At 43.1% G+C, this 16,831-nt stretch overlaps 1 protein-coding gene across 4 annotated transcripts in view; it reads right to left on the bottom strand.

Annotated features, from left to right (window-relative positions):
* Positions 1–2,914: 2,914 nt before the first annotated feature.
* The window catches only part of Acvr2b (activin A receptor type 2B), a 39,809-nt gene continuing 25,892 nt past the window's right edge, over positions 2,915–16,831 (bottom strand). For 3 of the 4 annotated variants that reach the window (XM_021732262.3, XM_005317374.4, XM_078038127.1), the window contains exons 6-11: positions 16,527–16,670; positions 16,058–16,206; positions 14,288–14,402; positions 13,470–13,608; positions 13,254–13,384; positions 2,915–12,721 (exon numbers count right to left, since the gene is read on the bottom strand). In XM_021732262.3, the coding sequence (XP_021587937.3) occupies positions 12,527–12,721; positions 13,254–13,384; positions 13,470–13,608; positions 14,288–14,402; positions 16,058–16,206; positions 16,527–16,670 (873 nt within the window). In that variant the 3' untranslated portion in view covers positions 2,915–12,526. Of the gene's footprint in view, positions 12,722–13,253; positions 13,385–13,469; positions 13,609–13,767; positions 13,882–14,287; positions 14,403–16,057; positions 16,207–16,526; positions 16,671–16,831 lie in introns of those variants that run through there. The other variant, XM_078038128.1, reaches the window with a different exon arrangement.

Raw genomic sequence — 16,831 nt, forward strand, 5'->3', positions numbered from 1 at the left:
CGACGACCAATCATAGCCGCAGGATCGAGACGCATGCGCGATCCGCAGTGCTGTGTTTCGAGCTTCCCAGAGATGCTAGATCCAGAGCGCAGACACGCCCTCGCAGCTTAAGTCCTCGCGCGCCCCCTGGTGACAAATCTGAAGGACCAGGAGCTACCCCCATCTATAGCTGGCCGACCCACCTGGTAGTGTGGTAGAGTATGACGTCTTGAAAGTGGTGGAGGTGGTGTTACTGGAGATTGAACCCAGGGCCTCGTGCAAGGCAAGCGGCCTACCACGGACCCACATCCCACGTCTTAAGGTCTTAATAGTGTGCATACACAGTCCGAATACCTTTACTTTCATTGACTAGGTGAATAAACACTTGCACATGGTCCACCTCAGATACCCAGAATTGAGACTTAAATTTGAAATCTGGTTCCAAAATCTATGCCACACTGGCTTCTTTATGACACCTGGCTTCAAAGTCATATGGTTTCGAAATTATAACTTCTAAAAATAGCTTTGTACATCCTATAGAGTTTTTTGGCAAGCCAGTTCTCCGTGGTGGCTCAAGACCTTGGACCAGAGTGCAAAAGTTTGGAACCCCCTCAATTGCTTTCCACCTTGGGTTTGTTGCTTCACCTTTTTAGGCTTCTGTTTCCTTTTTTTAAGCCAGAGTACTACAACTACTTAGACCCTAGGGTTCTTGTAAGGATTAAAGGAGAGGACACATTAGGGCATTTAGTGAAGTGCCCAGGGCATATCTTTAAGCCCTCTATAAATATTAGTGATTTTTGAGCCACTTTGTCTTGATAGAATTTAAAATTTAGATTGCTGAATGCCTGTTGACAATATATTATGTGTATGTGTATGTATACACACAATGTATTTTTTTCCATAAATCCCCACTTAAAAAAAAATCACTGCAACACAATCTCCAGCTTTCCATGTGGACTTAGTTCTTTGCAGAACTTCATGTTTCCCATTTCTTAGACAACTAGTAGCAATATCTTTCATCTGATCTCAGTGATGATCACTTAACTGTAGTACAGGCTATTTTTGCCAGTCTCAAACAGGAGGCTGCCCCTCCCTAGCAGTACCTCTTCTGAAGTCATATTATATAATCCTGTGGGTCTCTGGCTCTGATTGTGTAAAAGTTACGACAACTAGAGTCATTTCTAGGGACTTTGGATCAGGCAACAAAGCTGTGACTCAAACTACCAGTCTGCAGCATTGTTTTCTGCCAAGTAGACAAATGAACAGATGCATCTGGTCCTATACTGAGCAATAATGGAAGAAATGCTGAGACACAGATAAGGTCTACAATGCTGTGTCGCTGCCTTTCCCAAGGCTTAGCTTGTTTTTTTTCCCCTAGGATCTTCTATTGGAGCCCCTTTTTGCGTAGTGGTTTCCATCACTTGCAACCAAGAATCCTGAAAATTCAACCAAATACTACTATCTATAGATTCCAAGGCTACTTTGGCAGCGTCTATCAGAATGTTATTAAATACAGTCGTTTTAGAATCATTTCTCAAGGCCTTCACTAAATGCTGGGCACTGTGCTAAATTCAGAAAGAGATAATGGTAGATCATTTTCCTCATCCAGATCCTGCACTTGGAAGAAATGGTAAATCCATACTTTGACCCCCAAGAGGAATTGGTTGGGCTACTTGATATTGGGTAGTCAAACTTTCTCTGAGCCAGTTTGCTTACCTATAATATGAGGGGACTATGCTAGTTTTTAAAGTGTTAATGGAAATGGAGGAACCCTAAATGCTCCCTAGGGGTGCTTGAGACCAAATGGCCTGAGCCCTCCCATATTTGCTCTCAGACAAACCTATTTTTATAAACCACCTCCTGTGTAAAATATCTTTTGGTGAAGGTTTCCTTTGCTGAAGGAAATATATGATCAGATGGGCCCTGAGGTTCAGCCTTTCAGCTTTTCCACCCCCAGGATCCTTTATCAAAAATGTCAGCCTTTTGCCTTCCTGTCATTCATTCTCCAGCTCCTCAGGGGCAATCGCTAACAAAAGGTGAGCTTTCTAAATCTGAAAGAACAGAAAGAGCCAAAGATTTACAAGCAGTCCCTAAATAAAAAGCCCCTTGATCAAAAATTCCTCCAGAAGTTATCATGCAGGTTGCTTAATCCTAATAAAAGACAAATTAAAAGGGGGACATTAAGCCCACTGGAAAGATTCAAAGGGTCTTTTCTGCACTTCAACATTTAAACACTAGTCTTGAGCCCTGCAAAATACATTTTTATTGCAGAAAGCAGGTACTTTGAGGCTTTCCTGTTTTCTTGGTTAGGTTGTAGAGGCCATAATTATCTTATTACCAAGGAACCAACCATGTTTCAGTTTAGTGAGACTTAAGTTAGGATCTCCAAAACACGAGATTTGGTTTACTGATTCAGATCTAGGGGCTCATGCCTTTTTTTTTTTTTTTTTTAAGTAGTTTGCTAGTGACTGGGGTACTTAGCCAAGTTTGGCAATGGCAGGACTTGTATTCTGCAAGTTCTGAATACAACTTTCCTTCAAGGCTTCTCTGTTCCACTTATAAAAATATTGCTCAGGGTCATTTGCAAAGTATAGGAATGGGTGGGAGGGTGGGATCTTGATGATCTGGAAAACACATCCCTGCTCTGCAGGAACTTACCCAGAGTCCCAGATCAGTTCATTTATGAAAAGCCTGCAGTGTTCCTAAGTAGGCCCTGGACTTCTCAATTACAGAAATGAAGAACTGTGCTTGGCTCCAGCCCCACCACAGACTAGGTCTGTAGCCACCAACAACAGCATGTGAATCAAGCAGAACTCACAGGCACACTTACAGGCACCAGTCCTGTAAGCAGGGGAATGCCATTATTTTTTTTTTCTAATTCCCGTGAAAAGAAATTTCAATTCTCTGCCCCATGATTAAAAGAGACAACAAAGTGTTTATTATTATTATTATTTTATTTTCATATACAAAAAGATAAAACTTGAAATAGTTCTAGATTTTTCCTCCTATTCTGTTGGGGTGTGGCTGCTGCTTCACACAGGGGGGGAAAAACTACATTCACATCGGTTTATTTGAGGACCCAGTGCAGAGTTCAAGCAGCAAAACCCCAATTTAGCAGATCTAATTTCAAACTTGACACTCATTTCTAAAAGTACCACAGTAAAAAGGAACAAAGATCCACTGCAAATGAATGAACTATGATACAATGTTCTTTCCAAAATGTTTTCATTTCACAACTGTAATTACATGGATGTCTGCTTCAGGCCATTTTAGGGGGTGTGTGTGTGTGTGTGTGTGTGTGTGTGTGTGTGTGTGTGTGTGTGTGTATGTAATATATATATGTATGTATATATATATATAAATCAGCACACTTTTCAAATCCAGACAGGGTAACAGCAACAAGCTTAACTCTGTATATATATATATTTTTTTTTAAACATGATACTTTAGTATAACCTTTGTTAATTCAGTAGTACAAGCTATTTCTGTTCTACAAAATTTTTATTGTATAGCTACAAGGGTGAAAAGTGACCTACTACATTTACATCTCACATATCCTGGTATACAAACAGTACTTATTGAATTTGAGCCAAAAACTATAAGTTTTTAGTTTTAGCACTTGAGAGAGCTTCCTTGCTTCTACAGTCTTAAATCATACACTAGTCACAATTCCAGAGTTTGTGATTACTTGTCATTTTAAACTGTGAGAAACAGGTGAATCCAAACTTTTAATTACAATTTGTATATACAAGTTAGATAACACAGCTCAATAAGACTTAGCTACCATCCTAAGCCCAACACACACATTCTCCACTAGGTTAGACAAGTCTTAGGGTGTTCCTCCTTTTCCTTACAAATAATGTACAAATTCAGAAGTAGCTGGTAAAACTGATATATAAGATGGTAAATAAAAGGTGACATTTTCTGTTGGTTCCAAAACTGTTCCTGAAAACTTTGTACTCTGCTGTGTTCTTTAACTGTATGTCTATTATATGCAGAAAGCTCTTTTCACAAGAATTGACATCAAACTCGATGTAAGTTAAATTTATAGTACTGTATAAAGTTATTTAGATTCAAGGACAAATGTGGAAAAGTATTAACAAGTGAAAATTTGGCCTTTGACATTACCATTACAATTATGTCAGATTCAAAAGCAGATTCTTCTGTACAGTTGAAAAATGGCATCATGTGGATTTGTGGCATGGAAATGAAATCTAGAAATATGTTTCTAATCTGCGGTAACTCTCTCCTTCAACTCTAAAGTACCACTCAATTTTCTTTGCATTTTTACAGAATTCTCAAAAAAAAAAAAAAATGAGAGGGAAAAGCCGCTGGCATTTTAACACTTGTTCCCCTCACTGGTGGTCTTAATATTTCAGATGGGGTCTCCCAAAGAATCTCTAGCGAATCATTCGCTCCTAGATGGCCTGACAATGACTTGGACACTTTTCAAATTAAACTCAGATGTTGCCTAATCTTTCCTACTCGCATCTCTGTCATTGTTGTAAAATTTGGATGACTGCATTTTTCCCTTACCGAGAAATTATTTGGCTAAACATACACTTAACTCATGGCAGTGCTCTGAGAAAACCCCACTTGGGCTAAAGCACTTGCAGGGACTGAAGTCTTAACAGTCCACTGAAAGGGGCAAAGATCAAACACTCAGAGGGCTGAGCCTGGACCCACTGGGAACACAATGACCTTGGTGTCCCATGGTCAGCAGGGCAGCAGGACAGCCAGACAGGCAGATGGCATCATTGAGTTACCACTTTTAATCTTGGTCTGCCATCTATGCCCCAGAGACAAAATTCAGATGTGGTGACTGCTGGTTAATTAAGCTTCTTGAACTGGTAAAAAAGGCTCTTTAAAAATATATATATATTTATATTTATTTAAAATACATCATAATGACAAACAGCCATATCCCAACAAGGCCTAATTTCACAGCAACATATGCTACAGACATCTTCCCAAAAATGCACTGTGGTGGATGGTGGGTTTTTATCCTGCCATTTAAAGGAATGTTCTACATGTGAGCTTTTAGAGACTGGAAATGTGTTACAAAGAGCTCATCTTTGGAACTAGTTTGCATGCAAGATCAGCCAGTTAAGTTGCTTCACTTAATCAGACACACAAGAATACTGAAAACGGCAGAATGCAGAGGAGTACAGGAAGCACCTTCAGATGACACTCCAGACCAACCCCACCACAGCCAGGACGAGATCACCAGAAGCCCTTCTCAGTCCTTGTTTCACTAAAACAAGTTTAAGTGCCCACACTCAGCAGGGTTCCTGCGTGTGTATGTTAAGTCTGCAGTATCAAGAGGACCCAGATGGTGACACCATTCAACATGAGGTCTGAGGTAACTGGTTCTTAAAAGACCTGGATCACACAAGTGCATCCAGAAATTAGAGTTGGGAAAAAGGAAAAAGGCAAGGGATTTGGGGATAGAAAAGACAAGTAGAAAAAAGCTTACAGCAGTTGCTTTTGGAGGAGGAGGGTGACAAAAACAAAGGCACAACAAAATTACATTCCAAGACAGATGGCTGGAGAGCAGAGAAATGTCCTTTTATGGGAACAGAGAAAGGAGTGCGGGTTGGTTCCTGGAGTGCTACTGGATCTGCGGGAACTACATTTGTTTTAAGTATAAAAGGGTGAAGTGTAAACTACACTCTAAACCAGAAGGAACAGAAAGCACAGCTGGCTTTAAATGACACATCAACTACCTCCAGTGTACCTCTGGAAGCCATGGCCCGAAGCCAGTAGGCAGAGTGTGGGGGTCAGGCCTTTACCTGGGCCTCAAAGCCAGCCATTATGGACACTAGGATTTAGCTTAATTATTCAGTTTCCCTAGATCCCCATCAAAAGTTACACTCAAATAACCATCCACTCTCTACCCAAAATTAAAAAGGTTAAAATGAAACCCCCTTCTACTTGATGGCAGTGATGCTGACCTTTGTGGGAAAAGTGGAAAAAACCTCTGTGGACATGTGAAAGATGCCCTGCTATTACTGGGTTTCTAGTTTCCTCAGTAGGCTCCTGGCTGATTCAACAGATTAAAGCAGTGAGCCAACCACTCACTCTCATCTCCAAAGGCCCTGACCACCGGGGACAAGATATGCCGGTAGCTCTTCATTTAATTTAATCACTATGTCCACATGCCCTACCCAATTCTGACCATATCCAAGAATTATTCAACTCAATAATTTAGTCCTAGGTAATTCAGTTTAGTGGAACTCAAACCAATAAATTCCCATTTTAAAGTTTTTGTAGCCTAAATCTTTTTCTTGTGCATCCTGCCCCAATCTGTTCCCCATAAAATTTCCATTCCCCAAATACCCTCAACACAACTATATTTTGTGTCAGGAGCTTACAACCGAATGTTTAACCTCAGAACCCTTTGTTCAGAAATCTCAGGAAGAAGCATAAATGTCAAACACACTGCAGGCCCCCCCTCCTTCAGGTCTGTAAGGAGCCTAGCTGAAGCATCTGTGCTTCACAGCCACAAGTGGGAATTTTGGCCAGGAGAATCATAAATTGACTCTAGGTTGCCAGTGTATACAAGAATCTGTGTGAGTGCTAAGTAAAAATTCACACCCCTCATGCTCCAGTGTACATTTATCCTGAAAGGTAAAGCTCAGTAGCTCTGATTACAAAAGCATTCTTATTCAAACTCACTAGACTTTATAAAAATAATCTGTGGTATAAAACAATCTCCACACTGTGTAGAAGAAATCTGTCAGGTGATATAACTAAATATATATGTAGAGCTATAGATTTTTTGAAGTAAAATTTCAAGTGTTATGTCTCTATTATATAACCTATTCTTTTATTTACAATGCTATCTAACAGTACTGATGCAAACATGATTAGGAGAGTCAGGGAATGGGTCCATACCCAACCCAACAGTGGAAGTTCCCAGAACTCAAGACACAACTCATTCATTCAAAAAGACCCATCGTCACTGACTGGGGGCGAGGGGGTAAGCCAACTGACTAATGGGTCACAATTTTCTTAACTGTGAGCTCAACAACATAAACTTTGCAAATGAATGTCACACTTCTGTAGGCATCCAAAATAGCCCTCCTTTAAATAACATACTGCATACATCCATACAGCTACATGTATGTTTCTTTAGTGTCCTGTGACTGCCTAAACCCCAGACTATCAGAAGATACTGCCCCAGAGGAAAAAAGGTCAGTGCAGAGCCCATCACCCACTCAGGTGTTTAGAGAATATGCATTTTAATTCTTAAGGAAAAACCATTTCAGTTATCTCTACAAGCTGCCATAGGAGCAAATAAAGTATCACTGTTTTGGCACTACAGGATATACATGGAGTACCACAACTGAAGTCTTGCTTCATTCATACCTGGAAGATACCATCATGAAAATGTTAAAACTTGATAAAAACTTAAACAGTGGTAAATACTTTACATTCAAATTCTTGTCCAAACCAAATTTATAGCGGACCCCCAAACAGGTGTGAAACGTGCACATTCAAAATATCCCACTAAATAACTTGGACTTTTGTTGACAGCTGCTAGGCCTTTTGAACTTAGTGTCTTAAAAAATGTGATTGGATCAACTGGATTAAGGGTATTTTAAACTTCAATTTCTTTTTTCCTACAAAACTAAATTATTATCTCAAAAAAACTATTCCAAACCTTCTAAAGGTTTGGGATACATTCATAGGTAGACTGCTGGTTACAAATCAACTACCTGGAATCTTACTTAAAGAACTATGAATATAACCCTGAATGCATTAAATGTTTAAAATATAGACTGAGAAAATAACACAGTTCATCAAGTGAATTACTGGGCCTGTTCTTCTAAAACATATTGATCAAGTCTTAAATTCCTTATTACTAGGCTGAACACATTAGCTGCCGAGTATTTTATCAGTTTAGCTTTTGCAAACAGCCATTGATCAAGAAGAAGTCATGTCACCCAAGTGTGAAGGAAAGTCCATATTGTCCCCTTTCTGGATGCTCCCCTACCATGTAAATAAAAGATGTACTGCAATTCTTGAAAAGGTGTGGTCTAATGCCCCTGAAATGTGTACCAGGCCTAGTCATCTCTCCAAAAGTACACCACTGAAAACCCAACAGGCTGCAATAAAGACAAAATCAAACTGAACTACTGGACACCTTTCCAATTTAGTTAAGTTTCTAGTGAGCCAAGTTCTTGAGAATAATGATTATTTAACTTCTAGTTCCAATCCTAAAAACTCATATGCTTACTATATTACTTAGCAAAAAACAAGCAAACAAACAAACAACAACAACAGCAAATCCTCATTATTACCAGTAGGTACTAGGAACTTTACATACTAAAAGAGGTAAAATTCTATTTGTAAGAGGGCCACCTAGTCCTCCCATTTTGGATGGGACTATCATTTCCCTGCCTTTGTGGCTCTACCATAGGGGCCACATGACAGGCTTTTCTGAGACACACAGAGCACATGAAGAACATTCAATACACAGATCAGGTTCCCAAGGAAAAAAACCACATATAGCCCAAGCCCAGGGCATAGTTAGCAGGACAGAGAGAATATGAATGTGATCAAATGGAAAGAAAGGCCGTAAAGCAGAACTACAGGATCGAGTGCTATGCTTCCTAAAGCATCAAGCATGTCAGAAGAGCTGACCTAGCCTCTTGAGGCAAGTTTGGTAGCCTGGAGAGGACGGCCCTGTCCCTTTGCTCAGAATATGTGAGCAGAAGGTGATATTCAAGGTTAGGCAATGTGCTTCTTATTCTGCACAAATGGCCCCAACTGGGGATAGGATAAATTCAGACTCAAGCAGCTGGCACCACTTTGCCTTGTAGCCAGATTTTCCCCTTTCTCCCCAGAACACCCCATCTGCAGTTCTTGTTCCCTCCTGCTAAGGACCAATGGTCCCAGGAGAAAATCCAGCTCATGCCAGCCCAGTATGCTCTGATAATATGTCCATGGCCTCCCCTGCTCACCCTATCACTGAGGACCCTCTGTAGAACACTGTGACACAGTGGCTTCTGTCATTACTTGCTTCCTCCTTCTCTGGTTCATTTCCGGATCTCTAGCTAAGGATAAAATCCCAGTTATTGCAGGGGTTTTCAACCAGGACATTATCTATGGAAGCCCATCCCCAAAGCCAGGGGCTGCTTAGATGACAGAACACTGGAAAGGAAAGAGCAAGGATCCTTGGCTACTTCTCTTCCCTGATTTGGCCCCCTGTAAACCTACAGGGCTGAGTCAGTGCCTCCCATGGGCAGGGACAATGAGTCCAGGCCTTATTTACAAGTCTTCCACAAAGCTTGGAGCAAAAAAGTAAAATAAAAATAGCAGTTCTCTGGATGCCCCAAAAGTGGATGTTACATGAAATCTGTGGACAGAAACATAGGCAGAGGCCCGATGATCCAATCACCACCATCACAGATGCATATCAGGACTCTAGGAGTCTCCCAACTCACATAGCACGTGATAGCAGCAAATGAAACCTTTACCCAGTGGCAAAAGGCCTGCCCAAGCTCCCAGAAGGTGGTGGATAGAAATCACCCACCTTCCAGCCAGTAGCAACCAAATGTGCCACCTGGAGCTAAAGGAAGCACCTTGCAGCACAGAGTAGGGGTAGTAGTGGGGGCAGCCTGAAGCCCTGAGAACTGCACAAACCCCCAAACTCTCCCTGTTCCCAGCCACACCAAACAGATACCACTCCTTACACTCTATTCTGATGTCAAGGCCCCACAGGGCCACTGCAGGGCCTGGGTGAGGGGTCAGCGAAGAAAAGCCACTCAGAGAAAAGGTATGCCTGCCCTCCTGTACTGCACCCCAACCAGAAAGTCCCACAGAGACAGGGCTCAACGCTCCTTTGGCCAGGCCAAAAGAATTAAGCCAGTGCACAAAAGAAAACCAACCACCCAGAGGAAATGAAAAACCAAACAGGGAAGTTGGGGTTTAGTGTTTGGCACTGGGTAGAATTAGTGATCTGATTATTCCTGCAGTGAATTAGCTACATTTTTTAGTGGTTTGTTTGTTTCTTCTGAGGGTGAAAAGTGGAGATGCCCCCACTGCCTGAGGAAAAAGCTAAAAAAAGTAGATATGGCACTTTTCAATAAATATTTTAAAGCTTCTTAAAGAAATAAGTGGAAAAGAAAAGCAACTGCTGTAAGGCCTATTTGCTGTTAAAAATTATTCCAAGGGAAGAAAATTACCACAGCACAAAATAAAACAGAAAAAAAAAAAAAGACATAGCTTACCAAAACAAAAAGAAAACCATCTGTCCCAGTAACCACTTGGCCAGTCCACATTTTGACCCATGAAGCAAAAACTGAGCTTGGACAGGGAAGTAAATTGGCCTCCCACAGCATCCCGTACCCACTCAGAGAAAAGGACACCCACAAGCAGAAGGCCCGGATGCCACACACAACAACTGAGCAGCCACCCAAATGTGAGCTGGTCCATCACACTCGGACTCCCACACCCTCTACTCCAGACAAGCAGCTCTGGCAACTGCCCTCAGGGCATAGTGTGGCCACTGGTGCTATTAATCCCCTCCAGTATTACTACTGCTCATCTACTGAAGGAATTAAATCTCAGGTAAAATTACCTCATGCGGGTATAAGGGTCACAGTTTTACAAATTAAAGTGGGGTCATAGGTTATTCTGAACATCAACCAATCAAGTTATGGGAAACATCTGACCTTCCAAATAACCCAGGAGGTAGCAGCCCTCTTCAGTCTACCCAGGTCAACCTCTCTCCATCACCTGCCAACTCGTCTACTCTTGAGATTAAGAGACACACTGTTTTAAAATAAAATGATCTAAGGAAACCAGGAGGAGCCTTCACCAACAATAGTGATGAACGCCCAGACTCAGCCCAGCCAGCCAACCTATACTCGATGACAATTATTTACAAGGGGGCTTTATCAAACAGAAATGGTAGTACTCCCTAGAAGACAAACTTTTTTTCTTTTTCCTCTATTTCTTTTAAACATCCTTGTCATAAAAGTCAACTTACATTAAAATATACTTACTACAAGACAACACAACTAACAAAATATATAATAAAACTTACACAAGTAGAAAATTCTGAGGTATTTCTGGTTTGAGGTGGTCTGTGGTCGTGAAGTTTTAATTCTTTTACTTTTTTTAAAATTTAAACCTCGGAAGCCACATAGCAAAGCATGTGTGTATATGTGGATGTGTTTTGTCTGAAAAAAAAATTTAGCATGTTTTATAAATTAAAAATTTTCAAATGTTGAAACAGCAGCATTAGGAACATTCACTGATTAGAGCAAGGTTATGGCATAATAGAAAACATTTTTTAGAATATGCACCACTTTAAGGGGTCTGGAGAAAGCCATGTCCACAAGCCACAGAATGGGGTCAGTAATGTCACCACATGGGGCTAAGCCAGAGCTGCAGGGCTTGCAAGGTCCCCAGAGAGACGGGCCGTCTTTGTGGGGCCCATCCAGGAATTCTCTTGCCCTAGCTGTGCGGGGTGCCCCCTAAGGGCATTTTCCTAAACTGCCCCAGGAGGAAACAATTTCAATATTTCCTCCATTAGAGATACTTACAAGCTTCATATCGAATGAAGAATGTTCACTGAACTGTGATGATTTCTGCCCTCCACATAGTCTTAAAATTTGGGCAGAAAAAATGTTTCATCTTAGGCCAAGCCCAGGTCAACAGAAAGAAGCTGGTGGGACCAGCAGGTGGGTCAGAGCTGCCCCTGCTCTCAGACTTTCTCCAAACCCCGCACTTGCCCTTAATGTTCGGCCTCCACAAGGTCCTTGCCCTCAATGCCTGGTTACCTGAGAAGTAGCCTCTACAGCAAAGGATGTTGCTCCGAATGTGCCCAAGTCCAGTGTAGCTCTGTTCCAAACCCTACCCTAGCACCATCCTCACCTTCCAACCCCAGTCCAAACTCCTTGTCCTTATCCCAGTTTTTCCTTGATCAGGACAACACCCGTTAAATCCGTGAAAGACACATCTGCTGTTTCTTAAGCTCACTGCCTAAAAAGGGAGAAACAACAACAACAAAAAAATAATAAAGTGGTGGGGAGGAGGGGGTGAGGGCCAAGGAGAGAGGAAATGCCTCTTCTGAGGAAGGTATGTTCTTATGTAACAGTCTTCAAAGGTTCCTCGAGTAGAGTTTGCAGCATTAAGTTTCCTAAGACAGGAGATGGGTTTCTTTGTGTCACAGATTCTGAGACGACAAACAAAGAGAAAGCGAGAAAAATGAATCCCAAAGGACAGGAGGTGGCTGAGGCTCTTCAGCATGGCGCTGGTTCTGCATTCACAGCTCAGCACCTCAACGCCTGCTGACATGTCCGCTGTTTGCAATACAGTAGAGCAATATGCTGGTAAAAACTGATCCAATCCAAAAAATAATATTAATAATAATAATTATAATAATTATAATAATAATAAAAAGTCAAGGTAAAATAGCAGCTGCATTTTATGTGTTTGTTGGTTTTATGGGATTTCCAAAACAAAACACAACTTTTTTTTTTCCTTTTTTCTTCAGATCCAATGAGTCTGGAGAGACACTCATGTCCTGGGCTTAGATGCTGGACTCCTTAGGGGGCAGGTCCACATTGGTGACAGAGGTCACCAGGGAGACAAGACAGTCCGAGGTAGTGCCGTTGACCGACCTCCGGATCAGGGACACTCGCTCCTCCACGCAGCCTGCAGATAGGCGAGCTTCTGCATCATGGTCCCAGCACTCCTCAATGGTCACACAGAGCTGGGCCAGGCCCTGTACAGCAGTGGGAGAATGAGAAAAGACACCTTGTTAAGACCTCTAAGTAAGGACAAGCATGGAAGACACCAAACTTGTTAATGATCCCAAGGATCAGTCAAAGCCTATTGGCCAAACCACACCAGCAGGTCAATTAAAAGGTGCCTAGTGAAAACTGCAGCAATCACCATGCTTGCCTTTCTTATAGCCACTACCCTGAGCCCACTGGCTTCCATCAGCCCCAGAACATTGCTACTCCTCAGCTTACTAAGGGGAGGGATCCAGACCCCTCCTAGAGGAGATACAGCTGCTTACCTTGGAGCAGTGGTATTAAATCAAATTATGCAAAGCCCAAACACAAAGGTCCAAAGTGTAACATATGAGTCATAGTGAGAACCAAGAAGAGGGCATCATTCTACCTTACCCCGCACAGCCCCTGGAGCACCTTTCTAGGATCTAAAAAATGGACAAGCTTCCTCTTTGTCCCATTCTCCCTTGATCTCAGGCTCCTGCTATGCCCCTGTGGAATCCCTGCCCTCAGACCCCTCACCGGGTGCTTTAGCCAGTGATCCTTAATGGTGGGTCGCATCTTCTTGTGAACAACCACCTCCTGCAGCTCTTCCAGCGAAGGGTGCTGGCCAATCTCCTCCTCAAAAGGCAGCATATACTCATCCACGGGTCCTGAAGGCAAGAGAGAACCTGGTTGGATGACATGGAGGCCCCTCAGCGCCCAACTCCGGATGCCCAAAGTTGCTATCCCACTCACCATCCGCAGCCTTGCAGCGAGACACAAGCTCCCACAGCACCAGCCCCATAGCATACATGTCAATGCGCAGGAAGGCGTCTCGCTGGAAGTTGATGGCTCCCTCAAGCACCTCAGGGGCCATGTACCGTCTGGTGCCTACCTGCATGAGAACAGAAGAGTGCAGGGTCTCCAGACAATAACCAAGCATAAATGCACACTCAGCCAGGGCACAGAAACCATAGCCTGTGTGCACCACAGCAGGATACCAAAGACAGCAAGCCCTGACTCACTGTATTCACAGCAGGGTCATGAACTGTACCTGCGGATGATTTTAAAATATCCCACACTGGAGTCAGCAGTGGTAGAAAATGGAATTGCTTTCAAAATTCCAACAGCAAGACCACAAGACATTTATATCAATGATGTGTATTTTCTGAGGTTTGAAACAAAAATAAAGCAAGAAAAGAATACTTAAGATCAAAATTGACTGCTATGGGATGATTTGCTAGGTTTAATTTTTTGGCTACTTTTTCTAGGTTCTTGGCTTAGAGTCTTAATACTTTTCTATTTTGTTTTTTGATTGATAATTATGACTGGGGAGAAAAAAAGATTGAGACCACAAGGACAAGTGGCCAAAACCTGAACAGGGAATCTAGGTTTCTTAGCTGACTGGCCTGGGGAAGCTTCACAAGCCACCAGGCCTTGGCTTCTTTACTGCTAATACAAGCTCTGTTCCCTGAGTTCTTAGCTCCAAAGCCATGCCCCTAGAAGTTGTCAGCTCAATCCCAGAGTATCCACCCTGGTTCAGCCCCACCACTTCCCAGGCCCAGGCTCAATACCTGCCCATGGGTGTCCCCTGGAGGTTTCCCTGGCTCAAACCGAACAGCCAGGCCAAAGTCAGCCAGGACAGCTGTGAGGTCACTCTTCAGCAATACATTCTTGCTTTTAAAATCCCTGCGGAGACAATTGGGCCCCAATGAAGTAGAACATCATGATCCAACATCCCTTGTGCTTGAACATTATGATCTAACTCCCACCTTGGCTCTTAAGATATTTGAGTCTGTGCCCCAGAGCCCCTAGACCGGATCATCCCACCCTATCTGGGGTGCAGGGTCTGTGCCTGGGTGCAGAGGTAAGGCAGCTTCAGGAGCCCAAACAGGTGTGGGAATCCCTCACTGCCTTTGATAAAAGACTTCTGTCAAGGTTGGCAAAGCAATTCCTACCCCAATGGCTGGTCAGACCTTGTCCCAGTCCCCACAGCATCAAAGGCCAGCCCATACATCCTCAGAGGGGTTGGGAGACAGGTACACTGGCCTGGGATGCACATTTTCTGGGAAGAAATATTTGGAATGTGAGTGAAAACAGGAATTTAAAATTAGCTTGCCAAAGATCCTGACAGGCCACAAAGGCAGAGTGGAACAGGGTCCTGGAGTGTGCGTTCATTTTCACTCTTTAATAAGAACCACTTTGGTCCTCAATTTCCCCAGCACCTGTCCCAGCATTGCTATGAGGATAAAACTGAGTGAGCAGCAAACAAAATGCTTTGGGCCACCCTTGGCAAACTTACTATGCATTACTGTTAAGTGAAACCATATCCAAGAGTCTACATTCAACTTTTTGACCTACAAAAATGGCAAGTCTACACAACCTCTATATCACTACTGTTAATACCCTTAGGGACCTTTCAGCTTAGAAACCTGGACTTCTGAGTCTCATTCCCCTCCCTTATAGTTATGGAGACAGACTAACTAGTTATACGGGACCTTGTCTAAGGTACTCAACCTCTCTGCACTACTGTTCCTTCACCTTTAAGATAAGGAGAAGAAACAGTTTCTACCTTACAAGGTGGTAACTGAGGAGTCAATGGTTCTTAAAGTATGGTTCAAGGGCCTGGTGCAGTGGTGTATCCTATATTCCTAGCAGCTTGGGAGGCTGAGGCAGGAGGATCATGAGTTCAAAGCCAGATTCATCAATTTAGTAAGGCACTAAACAACTCAGTGAGACCTTGTCTCTAAATAATATACAACACATGGCTTGGGATGTGGCTCAGGGGTCAAGTGCCCCTGAGTTCAATCCCCAATACTCCCCTCCACAAAAAGTATGGTTCAAAGACCCCAAAAGATTCCCAAAATTGTTTCAGGAGCTCTCAAGGTCAAAATTTTTCTTTAATTATCTAGCATTTGCCTTTTTAAGTTTTTCCTCTCAGAAATATAGAAAAGAGTTTTCCAAGGACTATATGATAGATGATGTCCTCACTCTAAAAAGATAAGAGTATGTTGATATAGGAAATATCAACAGACAAACCCCACATATACAAAAATTCCTTTTAAGAATTAAAGGGGTTCTAACCATAAAGTTCAAGAATTTCTGAGCCAACTCTTCAAAGTAACGCAGTCGGCACTTCCTCATATAGCCATTAGAGGGCACCAGAAAACCAGTTTAGGAGGCCATGCCATCCAAAGGACACAGGTAAAGGCCTGGTTCTGTACCCAGTCATTACAATACAACACAGGCAGACTAGGCATGACACCCCTTACACCCTCCTCTCACCCACCAACCCTCTCCAGTTCCAGGCCAAGCACAGAGAGAGCACCTGCTAGCCCAGGTACCTGTGGGCGATAGACGGCTTGTGGCCCTCACCACGGCACCAGGGTACATCCTCGTGCAGGTACGAAAGGCCTCGTGACATCGTTTCTGCCACATGACACAGTTCGTTCCATGTGATGATGTTCCCCTTGAGGTAATCCGTGAGGGAGCCCTAAGACAAGGAAGCACAAATCTTAGACACAGGCTCTAGGTGAATGGCAAGACCCAACCCAACCAACCCAGCCCAGCCCAGCCCTAGGAGAGATGTCTTTGAAGGCCAATGGTTGGGCTCCTCTCCTGGAAGTCTATAATGAACAGGAAAGGCAAATGAGACCAGGATAGAAAGTCCAGGGGTAATCTTTAATTCACTACTCTTATTATAGATTTAACCTCAGGGTCAGAGGCTCTTATAGGGACAATCTGGTCCACACCTATGGCAGAATCACCTCATGGGAACCTTTTCATCGCATATGGATTGACAGCATGGCCCACCTTGTCATGGAAGGCCGTGATGAGCCACAGCTCCACCTCAAGGTTGGAGCCTCGTTTCTCAGCAGCAATGAACTGCAGCAGGTTCTCATGCTTCATGCCAGGCGTGCTGAAGATCTCCCTTTCACTCTGCCACGACTGCTTGTCCTGGAGCATGGAGGCAGCTCAGTCAGGCTATAGCCACACAACCCCACAGCAAGGTGTTTGCACTTTCATCCATCCCCCTCCCACTAGCCTCTCAGTTTCAGCATCCATAAGGGGCCTAGGAGACCAGAACTGAGCTGAGCCACACAACATCAGGCCAGCAG

This window comes from Ictidomys tridecemlineatus, chromosome 2 (genome assembly GCF_052094955.1).
Source record: "Ictidomys tridecemlineatus isolate mIctTri1 chromosome 2, mIctTri1.hap1, whole genome shotgun sequence".
Classification (NCBI taxonomy): Eukaryota; Metazoa; Chordata; class Mammalia; order Rodentia; family Sciuridae; genus Ictidomys; species Ictidomys tridecemlineatus.